General features: G+C 39.6%; 2 protein-coding genes across 3 annotated transcripts in view; one reads left to right on the top strand and one right to left on the bottom strand.

The window, feature by feature from the left end:
- SEC24A (SEC24 homolog A, COPII coat complex component) overlaps positions 1 to 9,464 on the bottom strand; it is a 73,607-nt gene extending 64,143 nt beyond the window's left edge. The window contains exon 1 of one of the 2 annotated variants that reach the window (XM_070793596.1): positions 8,897 to 9,464. In XM_070793596.1, the coding sequence (XP_070649697.1) occupies positions 8,897 to 8,993 (97 nt within the window). In that variant the 5' untranslated portion in view covers positions 8,994 to 9,464. The remainder of the gene's footprint in view (positions 1 to 8,896) is intronic. The other variant, XM_019964935.2, reaches the window with a different exon arrangement.
- A 6,830-nt stretch (positions 9,465 to 16,294) lies between these two features.
- The window catches only part of SAR1B (secretion associated Ras related GTPase 1B), a 34,320-nt gene continuing 34,069 nt past the window's right edge, over positions 16,295 to 16,545 (top strand). The window contains exon 1 of the mRNA XM_019964934.2: positions 16,295 to 16,445. The gene's annotated coding sequence lies outside the window, so the exon portion shown is untranslated. The remainder of the gene's footprint in view (positions 16,446 to 16,545) is intronic.

Below are 16,545 nucleotides of genomic sequence, written 5' to 3'. Positions count from 1 at the left end.
AAGCTATGGTCCAAACAGGAAGACAACCAGGTGAGGACAACAGAGAGTAAAATCTTCAGAGGCAACAGGAGTTGGCCCCAGAAAAAGGACTGCCAAGGGCGCCTGCAAAGAAAGGAGCAACATGTGCAACAGCCCGTGGTCATGAAACGGCATTCTGAAAAATCAGTGTGGCACAGCAGAGGCAAGTGATTGTGTCAAGCATCTGAAGTGAGGCAAGAGGTTAGGACATTCAAAAAAACCTCTTGGGGATTGCAGTAGAGATTGGAAGATACTGGAGTCTACAGCAATAATCCAGGTAAGAAATAATTGACTTAACAGTAGTAGTGGGAATACAGAGATCTTTGAATCAATGAAAACATTTGTAAAAAGTAAAATTATAAGCAAATTTGGGTCATCTGGATAGAAACCAACATCTCACAGCCTAGTACTGCCACAAGATTTCATGGCTCACTCTAATATTTTTATTTATTGTTTCATCACAGGCCATTATGCTAGAGGTCTTTAAGCCAAGTACAGTCAGTGAAAGCCAAGTATCATCAAAATGCACAAAATAAGCAAAAGTCTTACAGTATATCAATGAAGAAAATGAGAAGAATATGCAGTCATAAGACTATAAGGTAGAAAGACAAACACAAAAGAATCTGCTTTGGGCTTCCCTGGTGACTCAGTAGTAAAGAATCCACCTTCCAATGCAGGTGACACAGGTCTGATACCACATGCCTGGGAGTAACTAAGCCCATACAACACAACTACTGAGCCTGTGCTCTAGAGCCCAGGAGCCACAACTATGAAGCCCACTTGCCCTAGAGCCCACGCTCCACAACAAGATAAGCCACCACAATGAGAAGCCTGCAACCAGAGGGTAATCCGCTTGTTCCAATTAAAGAAAAGCCCACGTGCAGCAACAAAGACCCAGCACAGCCTAAAATAATAAATTAATAAATTGTATATAAAAAACGGAAAACAAAAAACACAAGAATATTAAAAAAAAAAAGAACCTGCTTTGTAGTAGTCATTATCACAGATCCACTTACAGTGACTTATAATGTAAAAATTGTCTTTTTACATATGTATCAACTTGCAATAGTTTATTAGAATTACAGTAGTAGATATGTAATGAAGTTTTTACCAGTTTTAATTATATTATTTTGAAGTCATTAATAAATTATATAATCTATCAAAATAATGGATCAGCGATTTTAAAGGGGTCCAGAATATACCACTGTGACATAAAAATTATTTTGAGTATAGGCATGAGTTCTGAGAATCTGCCTAAAAGCACTTATCCACCTAAAAGCACAGCCTCCAAAAATAACTCAAAAGAATTAAGTTGTCCCATACCTAAACATACATTGTCACAAAATGATCAAGTCTCCCATTTATTCTACTAAGGACTCATATTTATTTTTCCTAAAAATCATTTTCCATAACTGCTCTTTTCTCTCTCCTCTTCCCCTATTAAGATGGTATGTAAGTCCCAAATTCTGGAGGCATATTTTTATGAACCTTCATAATGCATGAGTAAATTTTGGCTTTTCTCTTGCTATCCTGTCTTTTGCCAGTTTAACTCACAGGCTCCCAGGCACTAAAACTAAGAAGGCAGAGGAAAAATTTTTCTTCTCCCAACAACCTGAAACTAGTTTCATCTTAACAAAAAAAGAGAAAAACAATAATAGTCACCCAAATGATGTTCTAACATATTAAAAATATGAAGACTAATCAATTTTGGCTTTAGCCAAACAATCCATTGCATTATGTATTAAGTTTGAATTATACTGCTTTTGTTGTAATGTTCTTAATTCGTTTTGGTCTTACAATGGTACAATAGCTAAAACATATGGAGTTTATACCTAGTTTTGTATCCGTATATACATTTTATAAAAAATAATTTAACATTGAGGTTGCAAAGAAATATTTAGCACGGACACATAACTTAAAAAAACTGATAAAGGAAACTGAACTGATAGGATTCATGGAATTGAATATGGAGACATAATAAATCTGTGGAACTGATGTGGAATTGAAGAAGGGAAAGAACCAAAAATGACTCCCAGGACTGACCTGTGCAACTCGGCAGATGACAGTGCCATACATTAGGACAGAGGGGGAGAAAAGAACTGGGGAAGGCAAGGAATAACAAAACAGAGAATGAAGAATTATTTTAAATATACTTTAAGTGTCACCAAGAAATTCAAGTGGAACTAGAAAACATCTATTTTCAGCGAAAGAGAGAGGTTTCAGCTTATGATATAACTTTGGAAATCACTGGCATACAGTATTTGATATCAGAAGAATTAATAATATCATGCAGGGAGTAAGTACAGAGTAAGAAAAGAGCCAGCCTCAAAAACCATGTGATATAATACATGTTTACTGTTAATTTTTAAAATGCTATTTATTATGTATTTATTTTTACTGTGCTGGGTCTTCACTGCTACACACAAGTTTCCTCTCGTTGCGATGCTTGGGCTTCTTGCTGCAGTGGCTTCTCTTGATGCAACTTGCAGGCTCGAGAGCACGGGCACAGTAGTTGTGGCACACAGGCTCAGCTGCTCCGAGGCATGTGGACTCTTCCCCAGACCAGGGATCGAGCCTGTGTTCCTTGACTGGCAGGTGGTTTCTTGGCCACTGGGCCACCAAGGAAGTGCATATTGTTTTGTTTTGTTTTGTTTAGAAAGGAAGAAAAAGAAGGGAACTAGGTTAGAAAGCTCCAAAGATCACCAACATTTTAGGAAAAAGAGAGCAATTAGAAGAGAGGAACGAAAAATATTTTTTGTAACTTAATAACCAATAAATCAGAGAAGGCAATGGCACCCCACTCCAGTACTCTTCCCTGGAAAGTCCCATGGATGGAGGAGCCTGGTGGGCTGCAGTCCATGGGGTTGCTAGGAGTCGGATACGACTGAGCGACTTCACTTTCACTTTCATGCATTGGAGAGAGAAATGGCAACCCACTCCAGTGTTCTTGCCTGGAGAGTCCCAGGGACGGGGAGCCTGGTGGGCTGCTGTCTATGGGGTCGCACAGAGTCGGACACGACTGAAGCGAATTAGCAGCAGCAGCAGCAACCAAAAAATTATTTGTGGCCTTATTAAGGGCAGTTTTGGTGGATGTATAAAGTAGAAGCCAAATTAGAAATTATATTAAAGAAACAAATGAGAGATTAAAATAAATGCAGGTGACTGCTTCTCAATCACCCAACCAGAAGCTTCAGAAACAAAGAGAACCTAGGTTCTACGTTTATAAATTCCTATTTCATACTTGATGGAATCTCAGAACCTAAACTAGTAAAATTTATGGTCTAAATTTTACTACTGTTCATGTACTGGTGATTCTCACAGAATTACTTTATGAATTTATTCATATTACTTCAGAATAAACTTTATGAACTTTAGAATCCACTGATACATAAAAATGATACTCCCAGAATGGTTTCCCCTAACATTCCAAGTAAACCAAAGACTTGAGATCTTATATTCTTAAACAACTCATTCACCAATCCATTCAGTAAATATATGCATGTGCTCAGTTGCTCAGTCATGTCTGACTCTTTGTGACTTTATGGACTGAAGCCTGCCAGTATCCTCTGTCCATGGGATTTTCCAGGCAAGAATACTGGACTAGGTTGCCATTTCCTCCTCCAGAGGATCTTCCAACCCAAGAATTGAACCTGCGTCTCCTTCATTGGCAGGTAGGTTCTTTACCAGTGAACCACCAGGAAGCCCCAGCAATATACAATGAGCTACTACTTGCCAGGGACAGTTTACACTTTCTACCTACCATTCATGAATTCAGTTGACTAAACCAGTTCAAATTAATTCAAGGCTCTCTTGATTATGGTTCCATTAGTTATGGTGTCCTACATGAAAGTAAATAAAAGTTACAGAAAAGTAACCAAATATTCAAAACATTGTGCTTTAGACAGCAATGTTTTACTTAACTTTTGAAAAGTTCCTTCTGTGTATGTGCTTTTAAATACAACAGATTTGGAGGACAAGTCCAGTATAGAGAGAGAAAAAAAAAAAATGATTTGGCACCTCTCCCTGTACATCAAAATACACTCTGATCACTTACAGTTGACCAATTGACACTATAAGTACAACAAATGGATGCTACTGCATGAGGACAACTTGTGGATCAGTGACTAAATGTAATGGCTTTAAAGAAAGCAACAAAAGGGGCAAGAGCAAATGCTAACAATCAAAGTGGGGGTACTGGCAATTTCAAGATGTACAAGATATTCATGAGATGTGATGCTGAAATAGCAAAGAAATGGACTCAATACTAACAAAAGTTGAGGGTCTGGTCATGTATGAATTATAATCCAAAGGAAACTATGCTGGGTGGCAATTTCAAAAAATATCAGCAAGTATTTACTCTAACTATATATATCCACCTCATAAAGAAACTAAAGAAAAGGTTCTGTTCCTTGATCCAGGCATAACCACCAGGCAAGCTGAATAAATAAGACTTCCAAGTTTAAATCTAGATTCCACAATATATCAGCTGTGTAACCTTGAATGAGTTGCTTGACCACTCATCTTCATTTCCTGGTCAGTAAACCTAACAGTTCTCATATCACAGGGCTGTTATGAGGATTAAATGAAATGATGCTTATAATGCAACCTACCACAATGACTAGGAATAGAGTAAGTACACGATAACTGCTAATTCTTATTGTTACTATTCTATGTCTTTAGGAACTCCCAGTCTATCAGCAAAGTCCAAACAGAAGCTCAATGTAGTAAGTTCTATTAAGTGTATTAAGTTCCAGTAAGTGCTGGAGTGGATTGCCATTTCCTTCTCCAGGGGATCTTCCTGACCCAGGGATGGAACCCGGGTCTCCCACATTGCAGGCAGACGCTTTACCGTCTGAGCCACCAAGGAAGCCCGTAGTAAGTTCTATTAGAGGTGGGCAATTAGAAGCCTTATGGGCTTCCCTGGTAGCTCAGACAGTAAAGACTTTGCCTGCAGTGCAGGAGATACGGGTTGAATCCCTGGGTCAGGAAGATCCCCTGGAGAAGGAAATGGCTACCCACTCCAGTATTCTTGCCTGGAGAATCCCATGGCCAGAGGAGCCTGGCAGGCTATACTCCATGGAGTCACAAAGGGTTGGACATGACTGAGTGACTAAGCCTGCACACGTGCAGTCTTGTAGGACTCCAAAGTTACTGTGCCCACTGAAAACATTAAAAGGAACTCAGCCACAACAATCAGTGTTAGAGATCACATGCCAATTTTAGTCTCAGCACTAAAGACTTCATATGGGACTTCCTTCCCTGGTTGCACAGTGGATAAGAATCTGTCTGCCAGTGCAAGGGACAAAGGTTCAATCCCTGATCTGGCAAGACCCCACATGCCTTGGAGCAACTAAGCCCCTGCACCACAACTGCTGAGCCCGCACACCCTAGAGCCTGTGCTCCACAACAAGAGAAGCCATTGCAATGAGAAATCTGTGCACCACAAGGGAGTAGCCGCAAACAGAGGAAAAGCCCACACAAATCAAGGAAGACCCAGCGCAGCTAAAAATAAATAATAAAAAAAATTTTTAAAGACTGCCTATATTAAAAATACACAATCATAATTATGGTTTACCTCATAAAAACTAAAAGAGATTTACATTTCTGCCATGCCTAAAATAGAGATACGAGCACAAGTCTAGCATTTAAACTGATGACTAACCCAACACATCACATTCTACTATGTTTCAGCTGACAATATCAGACACAACTTGGTGACTGAACAACAACATATATAAAAATCCACAGAAAATTTCACCAGAAAGAAAACAGTTGAAAATGACCTCAAATCTTAGAATGAACAAGTCAATAACATGTTTAGTGAACTAAACTGCAAATACCCAATTCTAAAATCATTCAATAAAACTGGTAATTTCTTAAATGTGCTCGACACCACATGAGTCTGCTGGAGAGAAGATGATGTGCAAAAACAGATATTCTTGCCCTTATAGGACTTACAGTCTAGAAGGAAAACATATTATTTTATAAAATTATAATGTAACAGGGGAATGAATCTCAGTGGAACAGAAAATGTAGAATATTCTTCTCATTCTTAACCTATAAGGGGAAAAGTTGAGTATTACATAAATATTACAAAAAATGTTAATAAAACTACAGTTTCTAACTGCCTTGACAAATTGACTCAAATAGTCAACAAAGGAGCTAATTACAAGCGGGAGTCATGATTTGCTTTTGGTCTTTATTATATGGTAATCAGGTGAAAATCTGCCAGATTACGTAGTCTTGCAGTTTCACTATCAACTTCTGCAAAGGAAATGAGTGCACCCAAATCTACACAGAGACTGAGAAAAACCATCTAGTCACCTTTTGGATTGTAGTGCAATGTAACCATCAACCACAGAAAGCAATGTCCAGATGTGTGAGGTATTCTGTGATACAGCAACACTATACAATACGAAAGTAAGTTACAGAAAAACAAAACAGTTGACTATTCAATCAACTTTTAAATTACAATCTTAAAAAAAATGGAAGATCCAACTAAACTGTAATGCATAATTTAAGCATGCTACATTAAACCTAAAGCATGAGAATTCAATAGTATTTAAGCAGCAATAAGTGCCTAGAAAGAGTTAACCAAAAAAAATTAGATCTAGCACTGAACTTTTTTTCCACCTTTTAGAGAAATATCCTTCCCTCCAATTCTCCACCACATCCCTACTCTCTTTATTATTAGTGGAGTGAACAATGTGAACAATAACAGAACCCAATGCAGGATATTAGCCATTTTACTGAGAATACTTTTATTAAAAAACTTTAGAAATTGGGTTTATAAAAAGAATGTCAAAGTTATATCTTAACAAGGGTGTATACCATATGACCCAGCTATTCTACTTTTACGCATTTATCAAAGAATACAAAAGCACTAATTCAGAAAGATCTATGTACCCCTGTGCTGACTACAGCATTATTTACAGCAGCCAAGTATGGAAATAACCTAATTGTCCATCAATGGATGAATGGATAAAGATGTGATAGACAGATACACACACAATGGAATATTAATATAATTCAGCCATAAATAGAATGAAATCCTGCCATTTGCAAGAACATGGATGGAACTTGAAGGTACTATGCTAAGTGAAATAGGCAGACAAAGAAAGATAAATACCATATAATGTCACTCATATTTAGAAGCTAAAAAAACTAAGTGAACAGACAAAATAAAACAAAAACTCACCAATACAGAGATCAGACTAGTGGTTACCAGAAGGGAAGGGGGTTGGGGAAATGGGTGAAGGGGTCAACTGTATAGTGATGGATGGTAACTGGACCTGTGGTGGTGATCACTGTGTGGCATATACTGATGTTGAATTATAATGCTGTACACTTGAAGTTTATTTTCTAGAAAGTGGGGATACATATTTGCAATCCTATGACTTCCTTCCCTATCTGACTCCCGAATTGGCTCTGAGCAAGCTATGTACATGGACTCCTTTTTTATTTTCTTTTATAATCCTAAGGACAGAACTGGAGCATGCAACAAATGTCCGTTGAACTGGATCAAATCAACATAGTGACAGTATCTCCGTACAGTATACACAATGGCTACAGTGCTTTACCATTTCAAAATTATCAAAACTATACTTACATATAAGTTTGCAAGCATATTTGCAGGATTTACCACTTAAAGCTCGTGTAAAAGTGCAACTTAAAGAAGGAGAAAACACAGTCATATGGCATCTTGCTTAAGAGTTTTGGCCTTAACGTCTTAAAATAATTTCATCCTCAGTGAAAATGTAACTAAATAGCCTAGAGTAAAAAAATAGTTTACATAATCTGTTACCATAAGTTTGAGGAAAAACAATTGATTCAATTTAATACCATTTCAGTGCTTACTCTCACTTATTCTTGCTACTGCCTACATACCTGCCTACTCATAGACATTTTTAAAAGTCTTTTGGAGCTTTCTTTGTAAAGAAAACAGTAGTCTCTAAAAACAATATAAATTAGCTATTTTAGTCAGTGGCTATTTTCTCGAACTTCACAGCAATCTTAGATTTCAATGGGAAACTGAATCATTTTAATATTCTACTAGTTTTGTTTCCAAGAACTAAAGATTTATAAGTAAACTGGTAACCTGGAAAACTGTTGGGAGAACATCTGTCTTTATTACAAGTTCTTAAAGAACTTAGCAAATCACAACATAGGACAATTTAAAGAATCCTAGAAAGAGTATAAAATTAGAAGACATCTTCACACCGAATGACAAATTATAGTGCCACATGTACACTCTGGTCAGAGGTTCAGAGACTTTGCGTCCAACCACTTTCCAGTGATGTAACTACCTCTGGAAATCAAACAGGAGATCCTCCCGTTCTAAAGCTGAAAAACTGAACAGGTGGCCTAGGTACAATTCGGGGAAGGTTCAGGGGGAGAGGAGCAGGCTCTAAAGAGGAAAAGCATAATCCTCCATTCATCTCCGCAGATTCACACTGAGTACGACCCTCACCCTAATGCAGGCCCGAGGGGACCGAAATGAATCAGACCCCAAACCTTGCTCTCCAGAAGACGCAGGTGAAGGGGAGCGGAGAAAAGGGGCACATAAACAGATCCCATGAGCCTCGCATGCGAGTTCTGAGATACAGACGGAATCTGTGTTCTTTACCCATGTATACCCAGGGCGTTATATACAGCAAGTGCTCAGCAACTGTGTGCTGCACGAAAGAATAAACAAACATGAAACACTAAGACCAGTCGCGGTCCCTGTGGCTCAGCCTCCCAGCTCCAGGCGCTATGACCCTGGCAGGGAAGTCACTCTCGCCTACTGTCCCCTCAGACGCAGGCAACAACCAAAGGTTAACTCGGGCCGGGGTCCAAACTTCGCCTTCCCCAACTCTCAACACCCAGAGGCACTTACCATTCGTGTAGGGAGACCCCGAGGCCGAGGCGGCCCCGTTCTGGGCCTGGAGGCCGGTGGAGGAGCCGCCAGAGGCGGGTATCCCGGGCTGGGACATGACGACGACGTTTATAGGGGTCTGGTCGGGGTCTGCGACAGCCCCAAGCCGAGAGTTGAAAAACGACGGCTGGAAGCCAGGGAGGGGGCTAACGACTTAGGACTGAAGGCCGGATAGAGAGAGAAGAGCGCAAGGAGCCCTACGCATGGCGCCGCATTCTCCCCGGTCCGCAGGCGGTCAGAGCTTGGCCTGGGTGGCGAGGCTTGGGTGTCGGGCCGGTGGGGCCGAGAACGCCAGGTTGGAAAGCAGCAGCCAAGCGGAGAGAGACCGAGGGAGGCCCCGGCCGGAACTGCCTGTCAGCCGCTGGGCGCGCAGGCGCAATCGGGACACGTGGCACTTCCGGCTCCGGCCTCGCCGCGGCAGCTGCAGTCGGTGAGCTCTTCTCCCCCGCGGGGCTGCCCTGAAGCCACCTGACAGCTCCGGGTGTCCCGGCCCGAAGGACCGTGCTCGGCCTCTCCTGCCACGTCACTGACTCTCACCGTCGGCCGGAAGTGGCGTGTGTCACCGATACGGAAATCCCCGCCGTCGTGAACGCGGCAAGGCCGGGATCTGAGGACAGTCAGGGTTTCAGTGCAGCTTTGGAGGGGTGGGACTGACAGTTCTCCAGTTTTTGTGAAGATTACCTGAGAGGACAGACTTCATTGTCCTCTATTGAGACTAAACCTCGGGTAGCTGAACCGATTAATGTTCATCACGATATTTCATTTCACATTTCATCATATTCCAGGTGTAAATTGTAAGGGATTTTTTAAAAAAGGTTAATTAGGTATAAGTGTTCAAAGTAATCAAATCGAATTGGAGGCCTTTGCTTTTTGACCTGAAGATTCAAAAGTAATTTTAATTTTGAAACTCGCTGATTCATACAGCAAGTCCTGCCAAAGTCCATTAACATATTTAAATGGCAATTTTATTTCCTCTTCCAAGAGTTTACAGTAAGGTACAACATTCAGACTTCCTTTCTAGGCAAGGTGACTTCTTTTTTCTTGCAAGTAGACTTTTTTTTTACTTTTGAGACTAAAGGGAGGTAGAATGATTAGAATGATTAGACAACATAGTTAATGACATCAGTGATCATATTAGCCACCTTCCTTATACTTCGGTTTTTCCTGTTCTGAGCTGATGATAAAACCCTTCTTTATAGATTTGTATTGTTGACGAAAATGTCATGCCAAGGGTTTCAAAGTCTGTGAAAGATGAAATACATCTTAACTCATTTAATATCAAATGCCTACTATGGAATGTTATATTACATACAAAAAGAGTAAGAACTAAACTGCTGTGAGAGGCCCGAAAACAGAATTCAAATAACTACCTTTTAACTTTTATCTTTTTTTTAACATTTGCCTCAGATATGTAAAAATGTGTCTGCTGTGCATGAAATTGAAAAATTCAATTCCTTTGTACAAGATACAAGTACAAAGTCTTTAGGATGAAGATGATACTTTTGGTCAAAATGTTTTTAGCTTAGGGCCCCGTAACAAAAATCCCAAAGCATAGGTCCCAAGACCACTGGAAAAGATACACAATCACAAGCCTCTCAATGGTTTTAAGATACATAAACACCAGTCTATTTTCTGAGAAAATAGACCTCAGAAACTGAACCTCCCTGAGCTTAGACAGAAAATCAGTGTTATCTTCAAAAGAGCAAATCCTTAAGCCTGGACTCAAACTTGCATTAGTTTAACTTTTTTTTTATGCAACATTTTAATGATCTTGGTTTACTAACCTTGGCATCGGAGTTTGATTTGGTTAAATCAAGTTTTCTTTGGACTTTGTTCTGTTTAAGCAATATCTCTGTTCAGCAAAAAAAAAAAAAAAGCAACAACTGATGAAGAATTAGCCATTTTTAAAAAGCAAATAACCTCTGGTTCAATCAGATTAAATAAACATAAATAATTTGCTAATAAGTAAACAATGCTTTTTCTGAAATGTGTCCCACCCCTATGTATCCCTGTTGCTATTATCACCCCCTGTCCAAAAACAAAAACAAAAAACAAAACTATGGTTACATCTTTCAAGTGTTTTTTACATTTTCAATGTAATCAGCTTTAAAATATTGACGGAAAAGGCATTGTTTGTCATCTGCACACCCTGAGGAACAGTAGGAAAGTAAGTTTAAGTAACTGAGGTGAGAAAACATATTTAAACAGTTAAGTGCTTTTCATATTTAAATATTTTCCACACAGTGCCAAAGTGCCAAATCCTCTGGCTTCTTAAAGTGTGGCCACATAAACTTTATGGAAAAATTATTAGTACTATTACCAGTTGTTAAAGGTATTGATATTTCTTTGATCAGTTATTGTATCTACTCTATATTACCATACACTTTTATAAACTAATGTCAATAATATATTCTACTTTGTAATCCTTGATTTCCAGAACAACAGGACCCTTCTACCACATATGCCTCTCCACATACCTATGTATCACATTTTCTGTACATTATTTTCAGAGCCTTCAACCCTGTTCAAGAAAATTATAAACAATAAAATAAGTGACACAAAAGTGTTTCAGTAAACAGACAGTATTATACTAAGAATATTTCATTGACTTTGATTCCTTATTTAGACCCAAAAAAGGGAGATGCATTCCTAATAAAATTTGCTGATGTGCAGAAGTAGACTTAGGCTCATGCCAGCTTAAGTCCACTTTGCCTGCCTGCTCATAACTACTGAACTGTCAGCTGATAAGCAGGATCAATTCTGCTTATTTTTCAGGATAATGGAAATTATTTTAGGTCTTCTAGTTATTTTTTAAAATTTGTTCTGTTTCAAACAAAGAACTAGTTTGAATTACAAATAGCAGGTTTCTTTTGAAACTGTCTTGTGGTTCCACTTTAGAAATAGTTCCTTTGGCTTCATTTGCCTCTCACAGGACATCTGTTTGTATCTGAAGTCAGTGATTCTGAAGGTACAAGTTCAGTTATTCCACACCAAGACAGTAAATTGCTTTCTTTGAAAACTTCAGTTTTATGTAGTTCTCACTGCCCAATCTAGTTAGTTTTCATCATCTCACACTTGAACTATTGGGATGGTCTTTCTGCTTTCAGTCTCTCCCACCCATCCTTCATGTTGAACTGAGCTCCGAAGTACTGAAACCATTTTATTTTCCTATACCTCTAAACTTGTAATTTATCCCTTTACCTGCTCCATCAAGTTAAAGTTTCTCTGCCTGAGTTTTCTCTTCTCATTCTGAGTAAAATCCAAAGTCCGACTCATAGCCTTTAAGGCTTCAGATCGCTCAGCCAGCCTTGTTATCTTTCTCATCATCTTCTACACTCCCTCTCACTCACTACTCCAGACACACTATTAGTTTTTTTTTTAGACCTAAAGAGACAACACTGTACAAAGAATATTTCATTGACTTTGATTCCTTATTTAGGAATAAGGAATCTCTCTAGGCATACAAGCACAAGTCTGCCTTAATTCTTATTTCCATTACCTGGGATGTTCTTCCGCAAGACACTCCTCCAGCTCAATCACTCACCCTTTCTTTAGTCAAATGATACTTTATGGTGAGGCCTTTTCTGAACACCCTGTACAACAGCATACTCTCCTTGCTGACTTTTTATCCCTCCAACCCTCCTTTTTTTTTTTTCTTCACAGCACTTACCAACATTGTTATATATTTGTGTTTATGCTTATCTTTCTTCAATGGAATAAAATTCTATATACCTCACGACAGTTTTAAGGTAATCGTATTGATTTCATGTCTGTCTGCTTGGTTAGACCATAAGAGAAACCAGGGCCTGTGTCCTGTTCAACTCTGTATTCTCAACACATGGGGCCTCACACTTAACAGGTGTTCAATAAACATTTTTGGATGGATAAATTTAAAGTGTCATCTCTTCCAGTCTTCTATTTGGAATATTTTGACCCTCATTTGTTCACTACTCTAAGTTCCTATTGCACTTGGAGACTAAATCACACCACTAGCACTTATTTCTGAAGTATCATGTTCTCTAATTCTTTTATTCTTAACTATTATGCCACATTGTGTCCCATCTGATACTGACCTGTAGTGTAGCTGAAATACTGTCAGCATCTGGTCGGACCTTATCTCCTCTGGGTAGCTGGTACAATATCAAACGCCAACTCTTTCCTTATATATCTCTCTGTCCCTGCCTATCCACACATACTCTGGCACCATGTTATCAGAAATATGAAATATAAATTCCCTTCTAAACTATATTTTCACCATATTCTCTACTGGATGACCTCACCAGCTCCTTCATTAATTGGTTTCTTAATTCATTCAACAAATACTTTTTAAATGCCTTCCATATGACAGGCACCAAGAAAAAAACAGAACAGGACAGACAGGGTCTCTTCCTTCTGTGGAGTTTTCAGTGGAGGAAATGCAATAAAAATGTAAATAAATATATCTTTTTAAATTTTGAACTTAATAAGTGCTGTTGAGGTCCTGGTAGTAAGATAGAGACTAGGAAGCAGGGACTTGATGTGGATAGAAAGGTTAGGACATGAGGCGACATTTAAGCTGTGATCTAAAGGACAAGGAAGTTAGCTATACAAAGGGAGAATATGGGGAGAAGTAGGACTCTGGGCAAAAGGAACAGCACCTACAAGAGCTCAGAGACAGGAATGAGCTTGCTGTGGTGAGCAAGACAGAGTGGCACAAGAGGAGATTGGAGAAATATAGGAGGCAGAGCAGCAAGAGCCTTATAAGGCATTGTAAAGACTTTATAGACTTTGGGAAGCAACTGAAGAATGGTAAACTAGAGTAATTAAATTCATGCTTTAAAATGAATGCATCAAAAAATCAATCCAACTGCTGTGAAGATAACCAATCAATGGGGAAAGAAGAGTTGCTGCAGTAACCCAGCCACAGATGATAGTGACCTGCAGTAAGGTGGTTGTAGGGGAGATAGAAGCAGACTCACTAAGCCAGGTTAAAACTTGGAACTTTGATATTTCCTTTACTTTTGCTACCAACATGTAACCCATCGCGTATAGGTTCTGACTTCTACAATTTCTCACAGCTGACTCTCTATTTCTTTGTTCCCAGTGACCCAGCACTGCCCCATATTACCTCTCAACTCTGTGACTGCAGCTGTCTCATCTCCTCTAATCTAATCTAAACTAATCTCAGTTTTCAGTCCTTACCTGCTCCAATACAACCCACACATGGCTGCCAGAGCAAACTTTCAAAAATATGATTCTGACCCTGTTCCTGTTTTGCTCAGAACCTCCATAAGGCTCTATAGCTTGGGAGTCTACATCCCTGGTAGTCCAGTGGAAAGCTATTTAGTCAAAGCATAATACTTGCCTAGAGCTTTTCCTATCTCTGTTCCTTTCTGAATGTTATTCTCACATTATGATATTATCCCTGCTGGATATTAATCCCCATTTTACATATGTAGTAACTGAAACTTCAAGTGGTTAATAATGTTAGAACCATAATCTGTAGCTGTACTCTATTAAAATACAGTCATTAAAATTAATGATTTAGAAGAATACTTGATTACATTGAAATGTTTTTAATTTTAAATGTTTTACAAAACTGTTCATAGTATGATTATAATCTTATAAAACTGTATCTGTGAGGTGTGACAGAGGGTGGTTTTTGTTTCCATTTTTCTTGACTTTCCAAACTTTTTAACCATGACTGTGTATTACTTTTATCATGATAATAGTCATCAAAAAGCTCAAGGTTAAATATCTTACATATCCTGTAGGGCTCTCCTCAAACACTGATATCCCCTGCCTCTCCACTCCCTCACCCCTACCAGAAGTGTGTAGTTTGTTATCCTTTCTCTCCTACCTTCTTTTATAGTCAGTTGTGAATTAACACATCTCCCAGCCAAATCAAAAGGTCCTGGAAGAAAGAGACTGTCTTGCTTATTGTCATTCCCCTATTCCTAATTGATTTACAATCTATTGCTGAAGTCAGCAGGAATCATAATTTAGATTTCTATCTAAAGGCTAACTCAAATGCCAAGGATATCAGGAATATCTTTTCAAATTCTGGAAAAGAGGTGTGGCGTAATCTTGGGAAGCCCAGTGAAGTGCCTCAAGCCACTTAAAAGTATTTACTGTCGGAGGAGAAAGTCTCAAGAGGGAGACGACATATGTATAATTATGGCTGATTAGCATTGTTGTGTGGCAGAAACCAACACAACACTGTAAAGCAATTATCCTCCAATTTTTTTAAAAAAGTATTTATTAAACCAAACTGAAGACTAGATCAGTGGAAAGGAGAATAAAGGGAAACCCAGACTAGAACAGCAGGCTCCTCCAACTTAGACCAATGGACTCCAGGGAAATTCTTCAACCCTCTGAGGACAAAAATGTACCTAAGAGTCCTTTATATTATGAATGAATCACTTGCTCGAATGTATTCAGCGCCTATAGTATGCCAAGCACTGAAAATATGTTCAACAGGAGAAAAGGCAGATAGGGTTCTTGACCTAAGGAAGCTGATAGAATGCCTGTTGGGGAGGCTATAGATAAATAATCGTACATTTTAATTGTAAAATTATAAGATAACTTCAATCAATCATAAGATAAATTGTACAGTTGCTGGGGAAACCTGAAATAAAGGGCTTAACTGAATCTGAGAGGGAGTCTGATGAGAGAGCTATTGGTGCTGAGACCTGAAGAGTGTGTAGGAGTTAGCCGGGTGGAGGGAGATACCTGCGGAAGCAGTTCTGGCAGAAGGAATGACAAGTGAGAAGTGAGTACCAATGGAGTAAGTCATTTTCCTGAGGCTGGGATGAAAGAGGGGGAGATCCAGCAGAGCCAGTAATAGGTTTGTTGGGTATCTATCGAATAACTGCTTCAGTCCCCAAGCACCTCCTTGTTCTGTCCGCATCACCGAGAAAGAATCCTAGGCTTGGGAGCAATCTTGGAAGCACTGCCATCACTGCAAGCACTGCCATTTTCATTCAAGGCACCCGAGTATTCCTATTTGAATAAATTTAAGAAAAGTAACATCCATGAGCAAAAAAACAGCGGAGTCAAGACAGTCTTAAAGATCAACATTCATTAGCAAAGAACGACGGAGTAAAGATAGCCTTATTGAAAGCTCAACACATTATCCGGCACATTACATTTTGTAAATTACTTGTTGAACTCAAGAAAACAGGTGCACTTTGAAAATGTAATTAAGAAAAAAGAAAAGAGGGTGTCACGTATAATTCCTCCAAGCTAAGAACCGGTGTTACCCTCTCTGCCTGAAACTCCTTCAGGCCTGTGTGGGCAGCAGGTCCCAGCTCGGAGCGCACTCAGCCGCGGGACTGTCCACGGAACCGCCGGAAGGCGGAACTGCAGGCGCGCGGCACTGCTGTCCTGCGAACCTTCGGGAGTGAAGCACCCGCCGGCCCGGAAGGAGCTAACGCGAACTACGGCCGCGGCAGCCATCGCTCTTTGCGGTTGGGTGTCGGAGTGAATAGGGCCGACTCCAAGCAAGGAATTGCGTTTTCTCCAACCGCAGGTAAGTGGCGGCCTCTAGTCCCGGGAGAACTGGCGGGCGGCAGCTGTCGATCCCGGGGAAGGAGCGCCTTTGGGGCTGGGCCCACTAGATGCCCCTTCCT

This window comes from Bos indicus, chromosome 7 (genome assembly GCF_029378745.1).
Source record: "Bos indicus isolate NIAB-ARS_2022 breed Sahiwal x Tharparkar chromosome 7, NIAB-ARS_B.indTharparkar_mat_pri_1.0, whole genome shotgun sequence".
Lineage (NCBI taxonomy): Eukaryota > Metazoa > Chordata > Mammalia > Artiodactyla > Bovidae > Bos > Bos indicus.
The sequence above is the reverse complement of the archived record's forward strand: the minus strand, read 5'-3'. Positions and strand labels throughout refer to the sequence as shown.